The 19,654-nt window shown below is 43.0% G+C and overlaps 1 protein-coding gene and 1 long non-coding RNA gene across 17 annotated transcripts in view; one reads left to right on the plus strand and one right to left on the minus strand.

Annotated features, from left to right (window-relative positions):
- The window catches only part of FBRSL1 (fibrosin like 1), a 796,611-nt gene that overhangs the window by 602,136 nt on the left and 174,821 nt on the right, over positions 1–19,654 (plus strand). For all 16 annotated transcript variants that reach the window (XM_077293351.1, XM_077293356.1, XM_077293352.1 and 13 more), the window contains one exon: positions 3,818–3,847. In XM_077293351.1, coding sequence (XP_077149466.1) covers positions 3,818–3,847 — 30 coding nt within the window. The remainder of the gene's footprint in view (positions 1–3,817; positions 3,848–19,654) is intronic.
- LOC143813106 (uncharacterized) lies at positions 16,825–17,387 on the minus strand. The gene is made up of 2 exons (XR_013223604.1): positions 17,090–17,387; positions 16,825–16,957 (listed from the first exon to the last, which is right to left on the minus strand). It is a non-coding gene; the product is annotated as an uncharacterized LOC143813106 (long non-coding RNA).

A 19,654-nucleotide genomic window follows, 5' to 3' on the forward strand; every position in this document is an offset into this window, starting at 1 on the left:
CCTAATAAATGGGTATTACTGTTGCAGATTTTTGGGGATCTATGCAGATTATCATTATAACCCTGACAATTTTTTTGAAACTAACATCACATTAAACACTTTTGCTTTTTATATGCTTTTTCAATGATTGCATCTTTTTTTATGATCCTAAATTCATGTTAGCTTGCAGCACATTCCCTCATGTAAGCAAGGAAGTACTGCCAACAAATATGTAAAATGTACAGGGCCGAATGATCCCAGTAATGATACTTTATTCACATAAATTTGCAGACCATTGCAACATGTAGATGAAACTGTAACAAGCGCTGCTGAGCTGTCAGTGTACAGTCTGTCTGAGGCTGGTGTCACTCATGAAACATGAACTGTGCTAGGAATGCAATATCTGGCCCAAGCGCCAGGTATCCTCTTGTCTGACTGACGCTTGAAGCTGGCCTTAGGAGAAGACATGGCCTCCCTAGAATATTGGCTCTTGGGTCTGAAAGGACAGAGTGCAATATCCCTGGACCTGTGTGCATTTTAGGAAATGGAAAGTATTTTTTTCTGTAGCAGGTTCCCAGTTTCCAGTGTAATAACACTGTGAAATAACGTGTAAGGGTACCAGCATAGGGGGCGGGTTGGGCACAGGTACGTCAGTAGCATACGTACTGAAAAAGAACAATGGGATCAATGTTAAATAAACTTGCAAGAAAAATCCCTGCCAAACACGGGTTAAGTCACTCCGATCCACTGATTGTAGTAGAATGGGGTGGTTGATGCATATTGCAGTCATGTGACTCCGCCATCGGCAGAAGGGAGGAAGGGCTGGACCATGTGGTTCCTGTGAGAGACTAACCTCTCCGCATTGAATAACATGTAATAGTGCTCTATACAGTTTATTACCTTACTTTTCTGTACAGTGAAGGCAGAGGACTGAATGTAAATGTCACATCAGGTTTATACCCGTGAGGTCTTGAGAGAGGATTTGTTGATGCTTTAAAATTCTTCTTGTCCACCTTCCAAGGCACCTTTATTTGTGTCTGTCACGTTCCATAACATAAAGCGTCCCAATTTGAACCTGCAGAAGGGAGGGTTCTGTTTACAAAATGAGGGGGCAATTAGCTTGTGCTTTACAAACATTGTGGGGGAATTAAAAGGCAATTGGCACAACTAAGCAAGTAATCCTTTTACAAGGCTTTGTGAAGGAGGCCCACTGGGCTGTTTACTGCTTAGCTTCTCCTCTGGGAGTGTTAACAGGGCCCTTTGGAAACTCCAGGTAATTGAGGCTCTTGTCTTTTCCTGAGAGCTCCCAGAGCTGTCATCAGTTGCTATTCTGTACATTTCTTTACCTCGATATTTTGACAAGGGCTTTTGTCCTGGTGACAACAGCTGCGTGGGAGGCAGAGCCTAAGGTCTTTTCTTCATCTCCTTTGTTCAGGTCTCTTTCTCCATTGTTGACATTCCTCTGGGCAAAGCTGGTGTGCAAACTTGTTGTGTAACTTGTGTTGTGTTCTCAGACCCTTTTTTGTTCTGTAATGAAACACAAGAAACTTCGCTTATCTTCTGTATAATGCAATTTCCAGAATAAAGCCATGTCTTGCCAATCAGGTTATGAGGAGTATTTCTATGCTTTCAGTCACAATTGTGATCTTGTGTTAGCTGGATATACACAATATTTTGCATCATTGTTTGTGTAAGGGGGAGGGTATATGCTTTTATTGTTTTTTGTTTGTTTTTAAAAAAGTTACTTATTGACTTAATGTTAACATTAACTACACATTTACAGCAATTTTGTTTAGCTGTTTATGGTATTTTTTCAAAACCCCGCATACTTGGGTTTTCTTTTTTGGGGGGAAGGAGTGTGCTACAGGGCATTTTTGCCCATAGGACTTTAAAAATACCTGAAAAAATGCAGTTTTTAAACGTTACAAATTTTAAGATGCTGACAGAAAAACAAAATTCATGTTGTTACAGTTGTGTGTGTGATAGATTCACAATATATCGTTCATCAAACGAACTGTAATATATGGCCAACTTTGGAAGCTTTGCAGTTCACAATATGTAACTAGTCGCTTGCTTGTTTCCATTCACTGACTAATATGGATGCAGTTTTTGTGATGGGAAAATACTGTGCCCATAAACATGATGTGAAACCTTTGAAGAAACAGGATAGCCCATTGAGTTGTACTCATCCAAATCTTGTTTGTTTAGCTGTAAATACTGTGGTTTGTCTGCACATGAGTTTTTGCTTCTTTTGTCACATTAGGGTGTTGTGTGAAGTATTCTACCTTCCCCAGTATTAAGTGACCTGTCTGTTTGACTGTCACAGTATTAAAAAAAAAAAGTGAGAAAGGGTTTTGTCCGAGGGGAGCATTCAGCTGTGAATGTAGTAGTAGTGGCAAAGCGATTGAATAAAATGTGGTGGCTGATGGTGAAATATAAGCTCTAAACTTTGGACCTGCGGTTTTACCATTACTTTACATCTAAGATGTGTCTTGCATGTCTATAAAATAGCAGTTTTATAATATTTTCATTATCTTCTAATATGTTTTCATTTGTAAAGATAAAGAGATTGTCCACTACTTTTTCATTGATAACCTATCTTTAGCTTGATGCTACACATCTCTGCCTCCCATTGATTTGAATAAGGATAGGTCATCAATGAAAAAGTAGTGGACAAACTCTTTAAAGGGAACCTATCACCCCGTTTTTTAAAAATTAGATAAAAATAGTGTGAAATAGGGGCAGAGCTGGGCTTTACATTAGTGCCTTTTTGGTGCCTTTACACCCCCGTTAGGCTGCCGAAATACCTTTGTGAAGTGGCTGTTTTGTCCTGTCACTCAAGTTGGTCAGGTCGGATGGGCGTGGTCACAGCGCTGTTTCTCCCCCAGATCAGGCTCATCATTACGTTGGTGGCGTAGTGGTGTGCGCATGTCGAAAGAGAAGATCCACTGCCCAGGAGATTCAAAACAGCGCGGTCTACGCTATTCACCGTTTACCGGTGGGCGCGGCCATCTTTCCTGTGGCTGCGCGTGCGCAGATGGAGCGCTCTGCTGCCCGGGGCTTCAGGAAAATGGCCGCCGCGATCTCCATCTGCGCACGCGCGGAATCCCGCGGCCATTTTCCTGAAGCCCCGGGCAGCAGAGCGCTCCATCTGCGCACGCGCGGCCACAGGAAAGATGGCCGCGCCCACCGGTAAACGGCGAATAGCGTAGACCGCGCTGTTTTGAATCTCCTGGGCAGTGGATCTTCTCTTTGGACATGCGCACACCACTACGCCACCAACGTAATGATGAGCCTGATCTGGGGGAGAAACAGCGCTGTGACCACGCCCATCCGACCTGACCAACTTGAGTGACAGGACAAAACGGCCACTTCACAAAGGTATTTCGGCAGCCTAACGGGGGTGTAAAGGCACCAAAAAGGCACTAATGTAAAGCCCAGCTCTGCCCCTATTTCACACTATTTTTATCTAATCTTTAAAAAACGGGGTGATAGGTTCCCTTTAAAGTAAAAGATGTCTGAGCATCAGTTAATTATGCTCGGGTTACAAACCTACCATAATTAACTGCTGTATGAATGTATATAATGGTTGTATTATATACTAAAGGGTTGTCCCCTCTAGAATCCTCATTGTCATATACCCTATTACAGAACTTTGACAAAGATATCATGGTACAAGAATGCTATATTTTCTTGCCTAATACACAGCATGTTGATAACTAACAAAATTACACTTATGTCTAGATAATTTCCCCATATGATAAAGATATGCTTGTGTAAACCATTTTAGAAGTATTTTCAGTATTCTGATTGATTTCTTTGCTTCTTTTCATTACAGTGTGACAGTGAAAGTGATATTAATGATAAGGTAAGACCGCAATGTATTCTTTCTACTTTTTAATTTAACGTATGGATTCTCCTCAAAGATGTTTTATAAGCAAGGCTCTATTCACATTATGTTTAAACCTGCCATTGCTTCCAACCTCATTTAATAGCCATCAAATACACTGCTCAAAAAAATAAAGTGAACACTTAAACAACACAATGTAACTCCAAGTCAATCACACTTCTGTGAAAACAGCCTGTCCAGTTATGAAGCAACACTGATTGTGAATCAATTTCTCCTGCTGTTGTGCAAATGTAACAAATAACAGGTAGAAATTGTAGACAATTAGCAAGACAATCCCTATAAAGGAGTGGTTCTGCAGATGGTGACCACAGACCATTTCTCTGTTCTAATCCTTTTTGGCTCTTGTTTTGGTCAGTTTTGCATTTTCTCATTGCTTTCACCCCTAGAGGTACAGTAGCATGAGGCCGTGTCTACAGTACAACCCACAGAAGTTGCTCAGGTAGTAGTGCAGCTCAACTAGGTTAGCACTTCAATACGAGCTGTGTCAGGAAGAGCAGCTGTGTCTGTCAGCACAGTGTCCAGGGCATGGAGCAGAAACCAGAAGACGTGGAGGGAGCCCAGCAGCAGGTCCGCTACGTCCTTCTTAGTGCAACAAGGAACAGGAGGATCAGTGCCAGAGCCCTGCAAAATTACCTCCAGCAGACCACTAACATCCATGTGTCTGCTTAAACTGTCAGAAACAGACTCCATGAGAGTGGCATGAGGGCCCGAAGTCCACAAATGGGTGTTTTGCTTACTGCCCAACACCGTACAGGGCGATTGGCATTTGCCAGATGACCCCCTAGATTGGCAGATTCGACATTGGCGCCCTGTTATCTTCACGGATGAGAGCAGTTGTGAACACATGTGACAGATGTGACTGGAGACGCCACTGAGAACGTTCTGCCTGCAACATCCTCCAGCATGACCGGTTCGGCAGTGGGTCAGTAATGGTGTGGGGATGCATTTATTTGGAGGGCCGCACAGCCTTCCATGTGCTAGCCAGAGGTACCTTGACTGATATTAGGTACCAGGATGAGATCCTCAGACCCATTGTGAGACCATATACATGTGCACTGGGCCCTGGGTTCCTTTCTGATGAAAGACAATGCTAGGCCTCATGTGGCTGAAGTGTCAGTAGTTCCTGCATGATGAAGGCATTGATACTATGAACTGACCTGCCCCAGACCTGAATCCAATCGAGCTCATCTGGGACATTGTGTCTCGTTCCATCCAACAACGCCATTTTGCACCACAGGCTGTCCAAGAGTTGACTGTTGATTTAATCCAAGTCTAGGAGGAGATCCCTCAGGAAGACATCCACCACCTCATCAGCACAATAACCAGGCATTGTTGGGAGGCCACACACTCACGTGGAGGCCACACACTCACTAATGAGCAATTGATCATTTTTATGTTTCATTGTTCTCAAAGCATTCCACTATGTAATGAATAAAGAATTGCAAATGGAATATTTCATTCAGTGATATCTAGGATGTGGTATTTTAGCATTCCCTTTATTTTTTTGAGCAATGTAAAATAATTCAGGACTCCTGGAAAGGTTTCCAACATATTGGTAGCTTTTCTAGCACAAACGTTGAATGTGGACTGAGAACGGTTAAGTCTATATAAGATTGTCAGGTAAGCAATAACATTGGGAAATTCTTTGAAAAACTTGTCCCTAAACTCCGAGAACTATCATTATTTCCATGGCCGCACATTTACAATTACTGCGCAAAGTTATAATATGGTCATTTGCACAAAGAGAAAAGAAAAAAGTCAGTTTTCTCTTGTGTAAATCATTCCCATACCATTTAACTTGATTTTATTTAAAGAGTTAAAGGGGTTGTCGGGACTGACAGATTGGTCCAACATCTAGCACCCCCACCGATCAGCTAAAAACTGCTCCTGGTAAATAGGTCCTAAGCAATATATGAGACAAAACCCTTCAGCTTTGTATGTTGATTGGTCCGCCGCTGCTGAATTATCTCCCATTAGGACATAAAGTGCAGTATTTGGCAGTGGCCACTAAGTATTGTACGGGGCTTGCCCATACATCGCTTATCCGGCCAGAGCAAATTTGAGGTGATCAGTAGTCATGGAGCTGGGAATCAGACTCCCATGTATAGGTCATCAATATGCTAATCCGGACAACCCTTTTAAAGCCTTAGGCTATGTGCACACATTGCGGATTTTGCTGCGGATCCGCAGCGGATTTGACGCTGCGGATCTGCAGCTGTTTTCCATGCGTTGTACAGTACTATGTAAACGTATGGAAAACAAAATCTTATGCTGCAGAAAAAAACGCTCGGAAATGCAGTGTCAGCATGTCAATTCTTTGTGCGGATTCCGCAGCGGTTTACACCTGCTCCTCAATAGGAATCCGCAGGTGGAATCCACACAAAAACCGCAGCAAATCCGCAGGTAATCCGCAGTGCGGTTTACCTGCGGGTTTTGCGGAAAAATCCGCAACGTGTGCACATAGCCTTAGTGCAGCTCATCAGATTGATAAAATTGTCATCAGTCCATCAAATCATAAAAGATTTGTGCCAAGCCATGTAATAGTAATATGGCTAATGCCTATATGTTTTAGAATTTCATACAATTCCCTTGACTTATAATTCAATTAGAACACAATTTTAAACATTTCCTCAGCCACAATATCTGCTAATCCACAAGTGAATGCCAAGATAAGGAATTAGACTTCAAAAAACTGTCCATCATAAATTTATGCTATCCCCAAAAAGTAATGGGATGTGTGGTTCACATCTAATCTGATTAAGCCAGTTCAAGTTTGATTTGGTCATAAATCGATAAGTGTTACACCCTGCTGTCAGAGCTTGTTCAGTGCCAGGTAAACTGTTATCTCATTTTGTAGACTATTGTGTACTGTTAAGAATGGTACACGGTCATATGTAGCACATATTGGAATTGGAGCTTTTATGTTCAGCATGCTGGTTACCCTTTCTTTCTTTGGTATACATATGCTAGTTTGGTATTCTTTTTACTCGGATCTATATATATAAGAGGCATCGTGATTACTCACTAATCCCGCCCCATGCACAGTAGCTCCGCCCCCACACATCACCACACATAATCCCGCCCCCACCCCATTACCACACACAATCCCGCCCCCCCACCACATTACCACACACAATCCCGCCCCCCCACCACATTACCACACATAATCCCGCCCCCACCACATTACCACACACAATCCCGCCCCCCACCACATTACCACACACAATCCGCACCACATCACCACACACAATTGCACCAAGATCATCTCTCATCCGTTGAAAATTTGCCCTCCTGAAGTTTAGTGTCCTTGTAACCCCTCTACTACACATCTTAGTAAAGGATACACGAAAACTTATTATTTTGTGATCACTATTCCCCAAGTGACCCCCAACTCTTATATTTGATATGCGGTCTGGCCTGTTGGTTAATATTAGGTCTAGCAGTGCCCCCCTTCTTGTTGGGTCCTGAACCAGTTGTGAAAGGTAATTGTCTCTCATAGTTGTCAAAAACCGATTACCTTTGCTGGAACTGCAGGTTTCTGTTCCCCAATCTATTTCAGGGTAGTTGAAGTCCCCCATAATAATGACTTCTCCAGCTTCATCTATTTGCTTTACGAGGATATTCTCCGTTGCTTCCATTATTTTTGGAGATTTATAACAAACCCCTATCAGTAATTTATTATTTTTTCCCCCTCCCCTTATCTCCACCCACAGGGACTCTATATTTTCATTAAATTCACCTATATTATCACGCAGGATGGGTTTTAAGGACGATTTTACATACAGACACACCCCTCCCCCTCGCTTATCTGTACGGTCATTTCTGAAAAGGCTATAGCCCTGCAAGTTAACAGCCCAGTCATGGCTCTCATCCAGCCATGTTTCAGATATCCCCACCATGTCATAATTATGCTCCAACAACATTAATTCTAATTCATCCATTTTGTTGGCAAGGCTTCTGGCATTAGTATACATGCACTTGATGTTACTCTCTGTACCTCTATTCTTTCTTAAATTATTAACTGTTCTAACCCCACCCCCCATGCCACCGCCACCCCCAACTTCATTATTTGTGCCCAGGTCTTTATCTGCCCTATCTTCCCCTCCTATAAATTGAATACCCTCCCCCCAATCCCTAGTTTAAACACTCCTCCAACCTTCTAGCCATTTTCTCCCCCAGCACAGCTGCACCTTCCCCATTGAGGTGCAGCCCGTCCCTAGCGTAGAGCCTGTAGCCCACTGAGAAGTCGGCCCAGTTCTGCAGGAACCCAAACCCCTCCTTCCTACACCAATTATTGAGCCACTTATTAACCTCCCTAATCCTCCCGTTGCCTCTCTGGCGTGGCACGTGGTACAGGCAGTATTTTGGAAAATACCACGTTGGAGGTCCTTGCTTTCAGCTTGCAGCCTAATTCCCTGAAATCATCTTTAAGGACCATCCACCTACCTCTAACTTTGTCATTTGTGTCAATGTGCGCCATGACCGCTGGGTCCTCACCAGCCCCTCCCAGTAATCTGTCCACCCGATCAGCAATGTGTCGGACTCGAGCGCCAGGTAGGCAGCACACCGGTCGATGATCCCTGTCTTTGTGACAGATTGCCCTATCTGTTCGCCTAATAATTGAGTCCCCCACTACCAGCACCTGTCTGGCCTGTACTGCTCTCCTATTTCCCTCCTTACTGTAGCAGTCACTCCTCCGGCTTTCAGAGGATATGCCTGGCTGCAGCAATGCTACCCCTGTACTGGCACCCCCCTCATCTGCCAACTTAGCAAACTTATTGGGGTGTGCCAGATCAGGACTAGCCTCCCTGGCACTCTTCCCTCTACCCCGCTGTCTGAATGTCACCCAGCTAGCTACTTCACTGTCCTGCAGCTCCATCCTACCATCCCCCCCGATCTATCCCATTGAGTGTCTGCTCAGTGAGCAGAAGATTCCTCTCCATATTGTCTATGGATCTCAGTGTTGCCAGCTGCACATTTAGATCCAGAATCTGGGCTTCCAAATGCTCAACGTGCTCACATCTTGCACAGCAGTATGCACCCTCGACCGGCTGATCAAGGACTGCATACATGTGGCAAGATGTGCACTGGATGGCATTAACAATAGTGGAGCACATTTCCTAATGGGGATTGCACCAGACAAAAGCGTTAAATAAAAATAAATACAAAGTATTAATAAAAAACAGACAGCAATTCCTCCCTTGGAAACTCCCTGATTCCAAAGTCACTGAATCACAAGTCACACTTACCGCCGTTCACACGTACGCTCAGGTCACACTCAGCTCGTTCACACTCGCTATGCTGAAGATTTATAGATTTTTTTTTCTCTATTTCCCCTCAACAGCAATCCACCTTGCTGTTCAAATGCACTTCCAAAAATCCCGCCCCCACCAAATTACCACACACAATCCCGCCCCACACCACATTACCACACACAATCCCGCCCCCCACCACATCACCACACACAATCCGCCCCCCACCACATCACCACACACAATTCCGCCCACCACATCACCACAAATAATCCCCCCACCCCATTACCACACACAATCCCGCCCCCCACCCCATTACCACACATAATCCCGCCCCCCCACCCCATTACCCCACACAATCCCGCCCCCCCACCCCATTACCCCACACAATCCCGCCCCCCCACCCCATTACCCCACACAATCCCGCCCCCCCACCACATTACCACGCATAATCCCGCCCCCCACCACATTACCACACAATCCCGCCCCCCCTCCACATTACCACACACAATCCCACCCCCCACCGCATTACCACACACAATCCCGCCCCCCACCACATCACCACACATAATCCCGCTCCCCCACATCACCATACATATTCCTGCCCCCCACCACATTACCACACATAATCCTGCCCCCCCACCACATTACCACACATAATCCCGCCCCCCCACCACATTACCACACATAATCCCGCCCCCCACCATATTACCACAAACAATCCCACCCCCCACCGCATTACCACACACAATCCCGCCCCCCACCACATTATCACACATAATCCCGCCCCCCACCACATTACCACACATAATCCCGCCCCCCACATTACCACACGAGGCTCCATCCCCACTCATTACCACACGAGGCTCCGTCCCCCCACCACATTACCACACGAGGCTCCGTCCTCACACATTACCACGAGGCTCCGTCCCCACACATTTCCACACGAGGCTCTGTCCCCACACATTACCATACGAGGCTCTATCCCTCCACATTACCACACGAGGCTCCGTCCTCGCACATTACCACATGAGGCTCCATCCCCACACATTTCCACACGAGGCTCTGTCCCCACACATTGCCATACGAGGCTCTATCCCTCCACATTACCACACGAGGCTCCGTCCCCACACATTACCACATGAGGCTCTGTCCCTACACATTACCACACGAATCCAGTTTGCTTTTGATTTTACACTGTGAATAAAATGTATTAGTATTATTCTGATTTTTAATTATTATTATTGTTATTAACTTAATTTTAAGTTAATTTACCACCTGCGTAAGCGCTATTAAATGTTGTCATTATTTACTTTAGTTTAATCACTAGCAGCGTTAATTAGATAGCAATGAGCATGCCGAGCGTTAGCTGGCTGGAAACAGCTAGTATTAAATATATGTGGGGTTAAAACATTTTGAGTCCTATCCATTCAGGTGTTTATTCCAGAAACTCCTTAAATGTCATAAATTTTTGGCACAACTTGGAGGTTGTACAAATATTTTCACTCCAGTCCCAGTCAGGTTTGCCAATATTGGTGGAACATGGAAAGGGTGGGTTCAAGGTGCTCACCGTACATTTAGATGCATTCCTTGAGTGGTCTAGTTTCCAAAATGGGGTCTCTTGTGGGGGGTTTACACTGTTTACGCACATTAGTGGCTGTCCAAATGCAACATGGCATCCACTCTCTCTATTTCAGCTATTTTTGCATTCAAAAAGTCATACGGTTCTCCTTCCCTTCCGAGACCTGCTGTGCACCCAAACAATGGATTTACCACGCATAGGGGGTATCTGCATACTCTGGAGAAATAGCACAACAAATATTACAGTGCATTTTCTCCTGTTACCATTGTGAAAATAAGTTTGGGGCTAAAGTAAACATTGTGGGAAAAAAGTTAAATCTTCATTTTTTTTTCTTCCACATTGCTTTAGTTCCTATGAAGCAACTGAAGGGTTAATAAACTCACTGCTGAATAATAATAATAATAATCTTTTCTTTTTATATAGCTGAATGCAGTTTTGAGTACATTGAGGGGTGTAGCTTTTAGAATGGTGCCACTTTTGGGTACTTAATGTCAGATTTTCACAAATAAATTCAACTCATATCGAACAAATTTTGCCACTGTTATGAATTACAATATGTCACGAGAAAATAGTCTCAGAATCGGTGGGATCCGTTGAAGTGTTCCAGCGTTATTACCACAAAGTGACACTGGTCAGATTTAAAAAAATTTGTTCTGTCATTAAAGTCAAAGTTACATCACTGCTCTTATTTAAGCGGCCCTTTTGTGCTCAGCTTATCCATACACTGGCCATAGCTGCATGTATTTGTAACCATATACATCGCATAGGTACTCCTGCCTTTTTCCTAACATCTTGGCTTAGGAACTTCAAGTGCAAATTGTGAATAGCTATAGGCATGACAACACAGTGTGCCAATTTTTCTAATGTACAGAACCCCTTTAATTTGCGTATTCACCATTCTGTTAGATGTAATGGCACATCCATGTTATCTATTCAGCTATTTAAAGACCTGCCGAAGTGTGGAGGGAGATTATTGCGTGAGGACTATGCGTATAAGCTTCTAATAATGACTGGCAGCTATTGGCTGATGTAATGAGGACTGACAATCATTCTCTTTATTTAGCCTGGTAGATATGCACAACAACATTCGCACTAATTTATGTGTTGTCGCTGTGAATAAACGCCTGAGAACATGTGTTTCTAAGACCAGTCTGTAACCTAATGATAATGCGAAAGCTAATTCTCCAACAGATGGGGCTTTGATTCACGATTTTACAAAAAATGTAGCATGCTTATGTGTATAGAAATCCAGACACTGATCAGCCATCTGAATGCATTATATAGAATGCATATTGCGGTATTTGTTTATATAGCACCATTGATTCCTTGGTGCTGTAAATGAGAAGGGGTTACATAGAAAATACAGATATCACTCACAGTAAATGAACTAACAATGACATATGACCTACATATATATGTGATATGTTATTAATTACATCATTTATCAGCAGGAGAAACTTTATTCACAAGCATTGTCATGTGTACTGAAAAACCTTTTCAACCAGATCTTCTCAAACATTTGTTCCCTGGCTTTATGCTTCTGGGGTTAAAACCTTTTTTTTAACAATCTAATGGACTAAAAGCAATTGCTCAGAAGGCTGCTTAAAAGATCTGCCTGTCAGTGTTGAGATGAAGTTGTAAGTGGCATGTAGTTTTATAATACAGCGCTGCTATTAATGATTGTCTAAATTACAGCGGCAGGCCCAGCCAGCTGCATTACATTGGAGACTGACGTCCGCCAGATTAGGTTTGACTTCACCTTGTAGTGGAGAAATTGAAATCTGAACAACATTGATTAGCTTTCAGAATGCGAGATCGGAGGTTACCTTCAGGGGAGGCTGCATTGTGTGTGACTGGTAAGTTAGTGTCACCAGCAGAGCACACGGTAATAGAATTCCATATTGTGATTACTCTGTTTCCTTGCCTTTCTGCTCTACAATTGAAGACTTACTCCCCTTTGCTGTGTGTATTAGCGCCGGCCCAATCTTGTCTTTATAGAAAAGTAGCGTTTTTTTGTATGCAACAAAAGTCAGCTGCTTGTCAACCCTCATCATCTGAGACATGTCCATTGATTCAAAATATAGAGAATAGCCACACAAAAGTTTCAACTCCCCTTTCCTAATCATCTGTGCGAGTACCACAGCTTTGTTAAATGCCATGGTTTTGGAAAGGTGACCATTTCAAAAATACAGATGGAATTAATTGTACTACTGTCTGTATCCACTTATGGACAGGATAGTACCACTCCATTTTATACCAAACTCTGCAATGGCCGCTGCTACTAGTTACTCTGCAAAGACCTTTTCTATATATTTCTCCCATGATTTTTTCATACCACTGTAGGATTTACTCTCAGGTAGGCATTAGCATTCACTCAGGCAAATGCAGTTTGGTCCAAACTTGTACAATTTTATTGCTTTCATAAAATTCCAAGGGATTTAAAACCAAAAACAACTTCTTCTGGGCACAAAGCCATCACAGCAAATAAACAGTTAATTTAGCAGGGCACATATGTCAGTGCAGAGTCACCCGAACAGATTCCAGTCCTTTCTCCCAGAGCAAACTTCATACACAGAAGAGGCCCGATCCCACCAGTCTTAATATCCTCATTCAGCCCGAGCTCCAGCATGTTCCAGGGCAAAAAAAGAAGTGTTCAATTCTGGACACAGCACGGTTCTTTGCAGCTCCAACACACAGACTGCCCAGCTTTCCCAACATACCCATGCAGCCTCCATTCAGACAGACACACCAGACCATATCTTTCAGGTCCCTCACACAGGGCAGCAGTTCTCTATTGTCTACACACCACTACGACGCTATATAGCATTATTCATACCTTTGATAAAGGAGTTGCTATATATTTCTATTGCTTGCATACCAAGCGATATATGACTAAGACTCGGGAGAGTCGAAACGTCATGTCACTACCTTGATCGCTTGTATACTTGTTCTCTGCTCACATGTTTAATAAAATTTACCCTGATTTTGGCATACTTAACTATTAGAGTGTGCGGTGTCTTCTAATTTAATTGATTGGACTTTCATAGTCCGTGGCACCAGCACCTCGATCTAAATTGACTGAGTGCACACCATTGTACCCTATTTACTATGTAAGACAGCTGTCTTTAATACAGGTGACAAGTTGATTAGGAGCATCTATCTCGTCTGTAGGAACCAGAACTCTTAATGGTTGGTTGGGGATCAAATACTTATTTCTCACTGCAAAATGCAAATACATTTATATAACTTATACAATGTGATTTTCTGGATTTTGTTTTTGATATTTTATCTCTCAATGTTTAAATTAACCTACCCTTAAAATTATAGACTGAAAATGTCTGTCAGTGGGCAAACTTACAAAATCAGCAAGGGATCAAATATTTATTTTCCCCACCTGTGTACATGGACCCTGAAGCTTCGATACACCCTGTATTTTTCAATATGAACAGCTGAAGAGAGCACCACTAAAGGCCCCCATACACATTAGACTAATGTTGACCCACTGATATAGACGGGTTTGACTGACATGCTGATGTATATGGGGTGCTAGCCAGCTGATTGTTGCGGGAGATGATCAGGCATGTCTAATTGCATTGTTCTTCCAATAATTAGCCACTGGCAGCGATATGTGATCAACGGATGTGCATGCCAGAGACGGATGAGATGGCTGTCCACCAAATGTTTGGCCAAAGCATTGTTCAGCCGATTGCCATCTAAAATGAATGGCCAGCTTAACCCTGCTGTTCTGTTAGGTCAAAAATGACCGTTTTTGAAATTCTATAATGTTATAAAAATTCAGCGTGTGATTCTGAGACTTGAGGCTCCCTGACTTTTCGTCATTAGGGGGGTACTCTCTGTGGGAATTTTTTTTTTTTTTTTATTTTTGTTAAAAATGACAGAACAGTACAAGTGTATGTGAAATCTAAACAGAACAGCAGGGTTAAGTGTGCTGAAGATTCAGTTCACTTGCATAAAATAAGGAGGTTTCAGAAAGTACCTTAGGCTACTTTCACACTAGCGTCGTATTGAATACGTCGCAATGCGTCGTTTAGGAGAAAAAAACGCATCCTGCAAAGTTGTCTGTAGGATGCGTTTTTTTTCCCCATAGACTAACATTAGCGACGCATTGCGATGTATGGCCACACGTCGCAACCGTCGTGCGACGGTTGCGTCGTGTTTTGGCGGACCGTCGGCACAAAAAGCGTTACATGTAACTTTTTTTGCGCGTCGTGTCCGCGCGGCCGAAACTCCGCTCCCTCCTCCCCGGACCTTACAATGGGGCAGCGGAAGCGTCATAAGACTGCTTCCGCTGCCCACGTCGGGCATTATTTTCACAACGCGCGACGGCCCCGTGCCGACGCTAGTGTGAAAGCAGCCTTACTAAAATGCACTGTGACAATCCTACCATTTTGGCCTCATGCGTTCTAAACATCACTACAGAAAATATATACTTTCTTTAATAGCAACAACAGCATTAACAGACAGCAATTACCCTTCATTTTCTGGAACGATAAAGTCTCCATTAATTCAAGATTTATGTAGTTATAGCATTTAGCTCAGAAATAACACCGTCGAGAATTGGGTTATACACATGTAATGAGAGAGCTTATGGCATACTTTAGTGAACATTAACATAATAGAGTAATATAAACCATCAACACTTCCACTCATTGTCTGTTACCTGCATCAGGATGGCAGGGGAGAGCAGCCTGAAAATTTATTCTATTTATCGGCTATGCTTGGCAATGTCTACAGGTAATGATTTACAATGAATTAAGAAGTACAAATGTAAGCTGGAAAATCTGTTCAGCCTGAACATTTTTAGCATCGTTTTCCAAGCGTAATGGCATCCCACATTTCTCATTCTCAATGGTTTTTGGTAAGAATTACACAGCCCTTTATTTAAACACCTATCTAAAATATTGGGCAAATGTACAAAGCACTTAGGGATCTGAATTACCTGGGTACTCCCCTGTTTAAGGGCTCTTCTCCTTCCCCGCCTTCATCTGACCATAGGCTGCTCTCCTTCTCCGCCTTCATAGGCTGCTCTCCACAGACATCTTCCACAGCTGCTCAAAAACATGCCCATTTTGCTCACCAAGCCAGCCTGGTTCAAATCCAACATACTGTTCCCCAGACATTGAGAATTAGATAACAGGAGCTATGCATGTGGTAATCCTTATGTTCTATTGTCTCCTTTAATGTTACATTAGTTTGTGAAGCACATAAGAACCCAATTCTGCCACCTGTTACTGCTTGACACCAAATGTCAGCATATAAAACAGGGTTTAAAGCTATCTGAAGCCCTCTCCATTGGGCTATTTTCAGTTTTCACTAGAAATTAAAACAATACTTTTGCTTATGCCTTTTAATAAATGAACAAGCAACCATCATTTGGACTAGAACAATATCCTGGAGATAAGGCTGTCACAATTTGGTTGGAGTCTGGAGGCCATATTTCATGTTCTGTATATTGACTGTACTGCCTGGACTGAGCACGGGTCTCCGGACCCAAACTTACAGCCTCATAAGAACTTGATAAATACCCATCAGGAGACCTGGGGTCAGCACTGGCTTCAGATGGACCATGAAATATGGTTGTCTGAACCTGGCCTTTATAGAGAGAGAAAAGGCCAAGCCATTTAATATATTGTCAGGGTTGATGACATAAGTGATTTCTCTCTTTGCCTTTCTAAAGCTTCATAAACCTATAACACGACTTTCTTAAAATTGGATGGCTATTTTAATATATTGTGGAGACTATAAGCAGAGATAAATGATAGGCATGTATGTGCCTTATTTTAGTTCTAGTCTGTTGCACCAGTTTAAACTCGGTTATATGACTTTTCAGTTCCTAAGAAGCATAAAATAAGTTTCTTATCATAGCTTGAAACTAATTGGAGCTGAAAAAAAGGCTCATGGCTTCTTTAATAAAAACATAATGTCCCGTGACTTCAGAGATTATACATGATCTTCTATAGCAGGTATGATCAGATCTTATTAGAACCTGGGAGCTTTACCTTTTTTTATACCATGCCCTCTGAGGTAGCCCAAAACTCAAATGTTACAGAGGACTTCATCGAGTTTCTTTGTGTTCTTACCTGTCAGGGATTGAGATGACGACTCTTGAAGGACAACGCCATAAGCAGCTCCCAACAGTAAAAAAGAAAAACATCCTCGGTTTTCTGTAGAACTTGGGTCCAGTTTCTCTACAAGCTCTTTCGTTTTTTTCACCTTGAGTAACCAGAGGGATCAAAATTATTAATCTGTCAGATTGAACGTAACAGGAAATTGAGGATTTAAGAGTTAGTTTGGTAAGGGTTCTTAATATCACTGTATAAAGAGTCAAATCTAGTTTAGCAATACCTGCTTGCATCTGAAGCCTGTGACGATATTGGTATCCGTATGTTGTCAATACTGGTCACAAAGCATGGACCGCTGCCGTTCTATAGCGGTATCCCCAACATTGACAGCTGCTAAGGAGTGTATCTACAAGAGCAGATCTCCATCCTGATGTGCCGTACAAATCTCTGTAATAAATAGACTAGTAAACTAATGGAAGGAATGTGAATTTTTCACTGCACAGTGAGTAGGAATGAGTTAACGCCTGCCGTCTGCTAGGAGGTTTTTTGCTTCAGGGTTTGACAGCAGCTCTGCGATGTGCTCTAGTGATCCCGACAGCTGACGGGAGAAGCAAAGCGCGGCCTTCATGTGCAATAATAAAGAGCCCACCCGCAGACGCCATGACAGGCTTAATGGCTTTTCATAGAGAAACGGACAGACTTAATGTTTGGACCGTAGCGATCATTCGTTCTGATCTTCTTAATGAAATTAGATTAGGCGCACCTGGGAAATTGCTGAGACGGCACATTGCTTTCATCACCTTCTTTAATTTAAAAGCAATTTGCAGGGAAAATATTCTCCGAAGTAAAGAGACGTGAAGAGAGAGAAAAATCTGATGCAGAGCAGAAGAGAGGCAAAAAGGCAGAAAAGTGAGCACAAGGCTGAAAGCAGGGAGTGAATTACAGAGAACAAGTGCGGGCTACAGATAGGGGTTACAGGATCTTCTGAAGAATATACAGTAAGAAAGCAGCATATGTAATTCTGCCCACCATTAGTCAGTGTGAGGAGTACTCATCATTCAAGCCTTCCATCAAAGGTATACATATGCTCCCGACATATGCCTCTGGCACTATATAGGCCTTCAGGGGCGTTCGTTACCTTTTAGGTCTTACATGGCTTAGTGTACATTTTTTGGGGCTCTCTGTACAGGGAAGCACAGTCTGCTGGGCTATTCTATATGGTTGAATAAAAAGGTATGAGGAGAATGGAGCTCTATTGATTATGTTTGATGTAGTCACTGGGAGCTTTTCTTCGTTCATACTTTGGACATATAGCCAGGGCCTTATTTGCCGCCAGGCAGGTTGCTGGGGTTGGCGCCACCATGAAGAAGTAAAAAAAAATGTTTTAAATGTATTTATTTTAAAAAAAATATGCCCCTTTCTTCTGATTGACATAGTGTCAATACCACCATTTTAATTTAGGAAGATGGGGTCGGAAGGTGGTGGTTCAGTGCTGCCTGGGCAGAGTAGCAGTAATAAACTCCTTGCCAAGACGGAAGGGACGATGAATCCTAAAGGTGAAGGATCTGTGATGACATTACACCCATGTGACTCGTATGGGAGGAGCCATCCTAGAGATTGCAGGAAGTGAAGTGTTTTCCCATCCTGGAAGTGGCAGCAGCAGCTGGAAACGAAGGGGCACAGGTGACCAGTAATCAGGGTACAGGGGTACATGGAGGTGTACAGGCTGCATATGGGGATGCTCAGGCTGCAAGAAGCAGACTGTCAATCAGCATGACGTCAGTCGCACCCTGTCTCCAGAGCAGCCTGGAAGAGGAAGAGCTGTTCTGCTGATTTGGAGCAGCTGAATCGCCAGCAGGAGCGGTTAATGACTACTCTGAGCCGGCATCGGATAGAACAGGCAGGTAGTTAAGATTATGCAGTGTGTGGGGTCACTGAGATATGTCATTGATGGCACCCGTTTGGGTATTGTGTGTTAAAGTTGCAGGCAGTAGGCAGCATTGCAGATACTCATCTGCCTTGATGCCTGAGAACCATATCTATCCAGCTCACTGGGAAAGGTGGGTGGGGAAATGGAGTCAGGACAGATACTCGAGCAGCAAGCTATGTGCCAGAGCAGGAGTTCAGCGAGAGTGCAGGCTTATTGAGGAACATTAATGCTAATTAGAAACAGCCCGTGGAAATTAAGTGCTGCTGCGATTAGCCACCAAATTTATGCTTCTGTGCATCTCCAGATCTCATCACTGTTTAAAATGATTTTAATTGTGCCTGCAGAGCTGTAGAAAATCAGAGGGATCGTTTTATGAGTATTTCCTCCTGATGTGTCTCTGCTGAAATAAAAGAGAAAGACACTATCAGGGTGGACTGCTGGTTTGGGGGGCACAAATATCCAAATATGGATGCAGAAATAACAATGTAAGATATCTACGGTCTAGTAGACATGAGTTAGGTATTACTTTGATAAGCATCTATTGCCCTTTGTTTTTCATAGAGCTTAATATGAAGTATTTGATTATGATTAACTACTTAATGACCACCAATACATCTTTTTACTGACCAGAGATATAAGAGAATAACCTCCCCATACAGGTGACAATCCTGGGGGGGGTGCACTATATCAAATTGGCGGTCCTTAACAATTCCCGTACATTGAGAAGTAAGTGACTCTGGATACTATCCACCCATAGCACCTTATAGTTGCACCTTTTTGCACAGTATGCACTTTCATTTGTCTTCGCTTACACTTTATTGAATATAGCTATATGCACATTGTATGCACTTTTTATATAAAAAGCGTTTTTTTAGTCTTGAGTTCATAGAACTTTTTGTTTATATACAATATAGGGTG

This window comes from Ranitomeya variabilis, chromosome 1 (assembly GCF_051348905.1).
Source record: "Ranitomeya variabilis isolate aRanVar5 chromosome 1, aRanVar5.hap1, whole genome shotgun sequence".
Taxonomy (NCBI): domain Eukaryota; kingdom Metazoa; phylum Chordata; class Amphibia; order Anura; family Dendrobatidae; genus Ranitomeya; species Ranitomeya variabilis.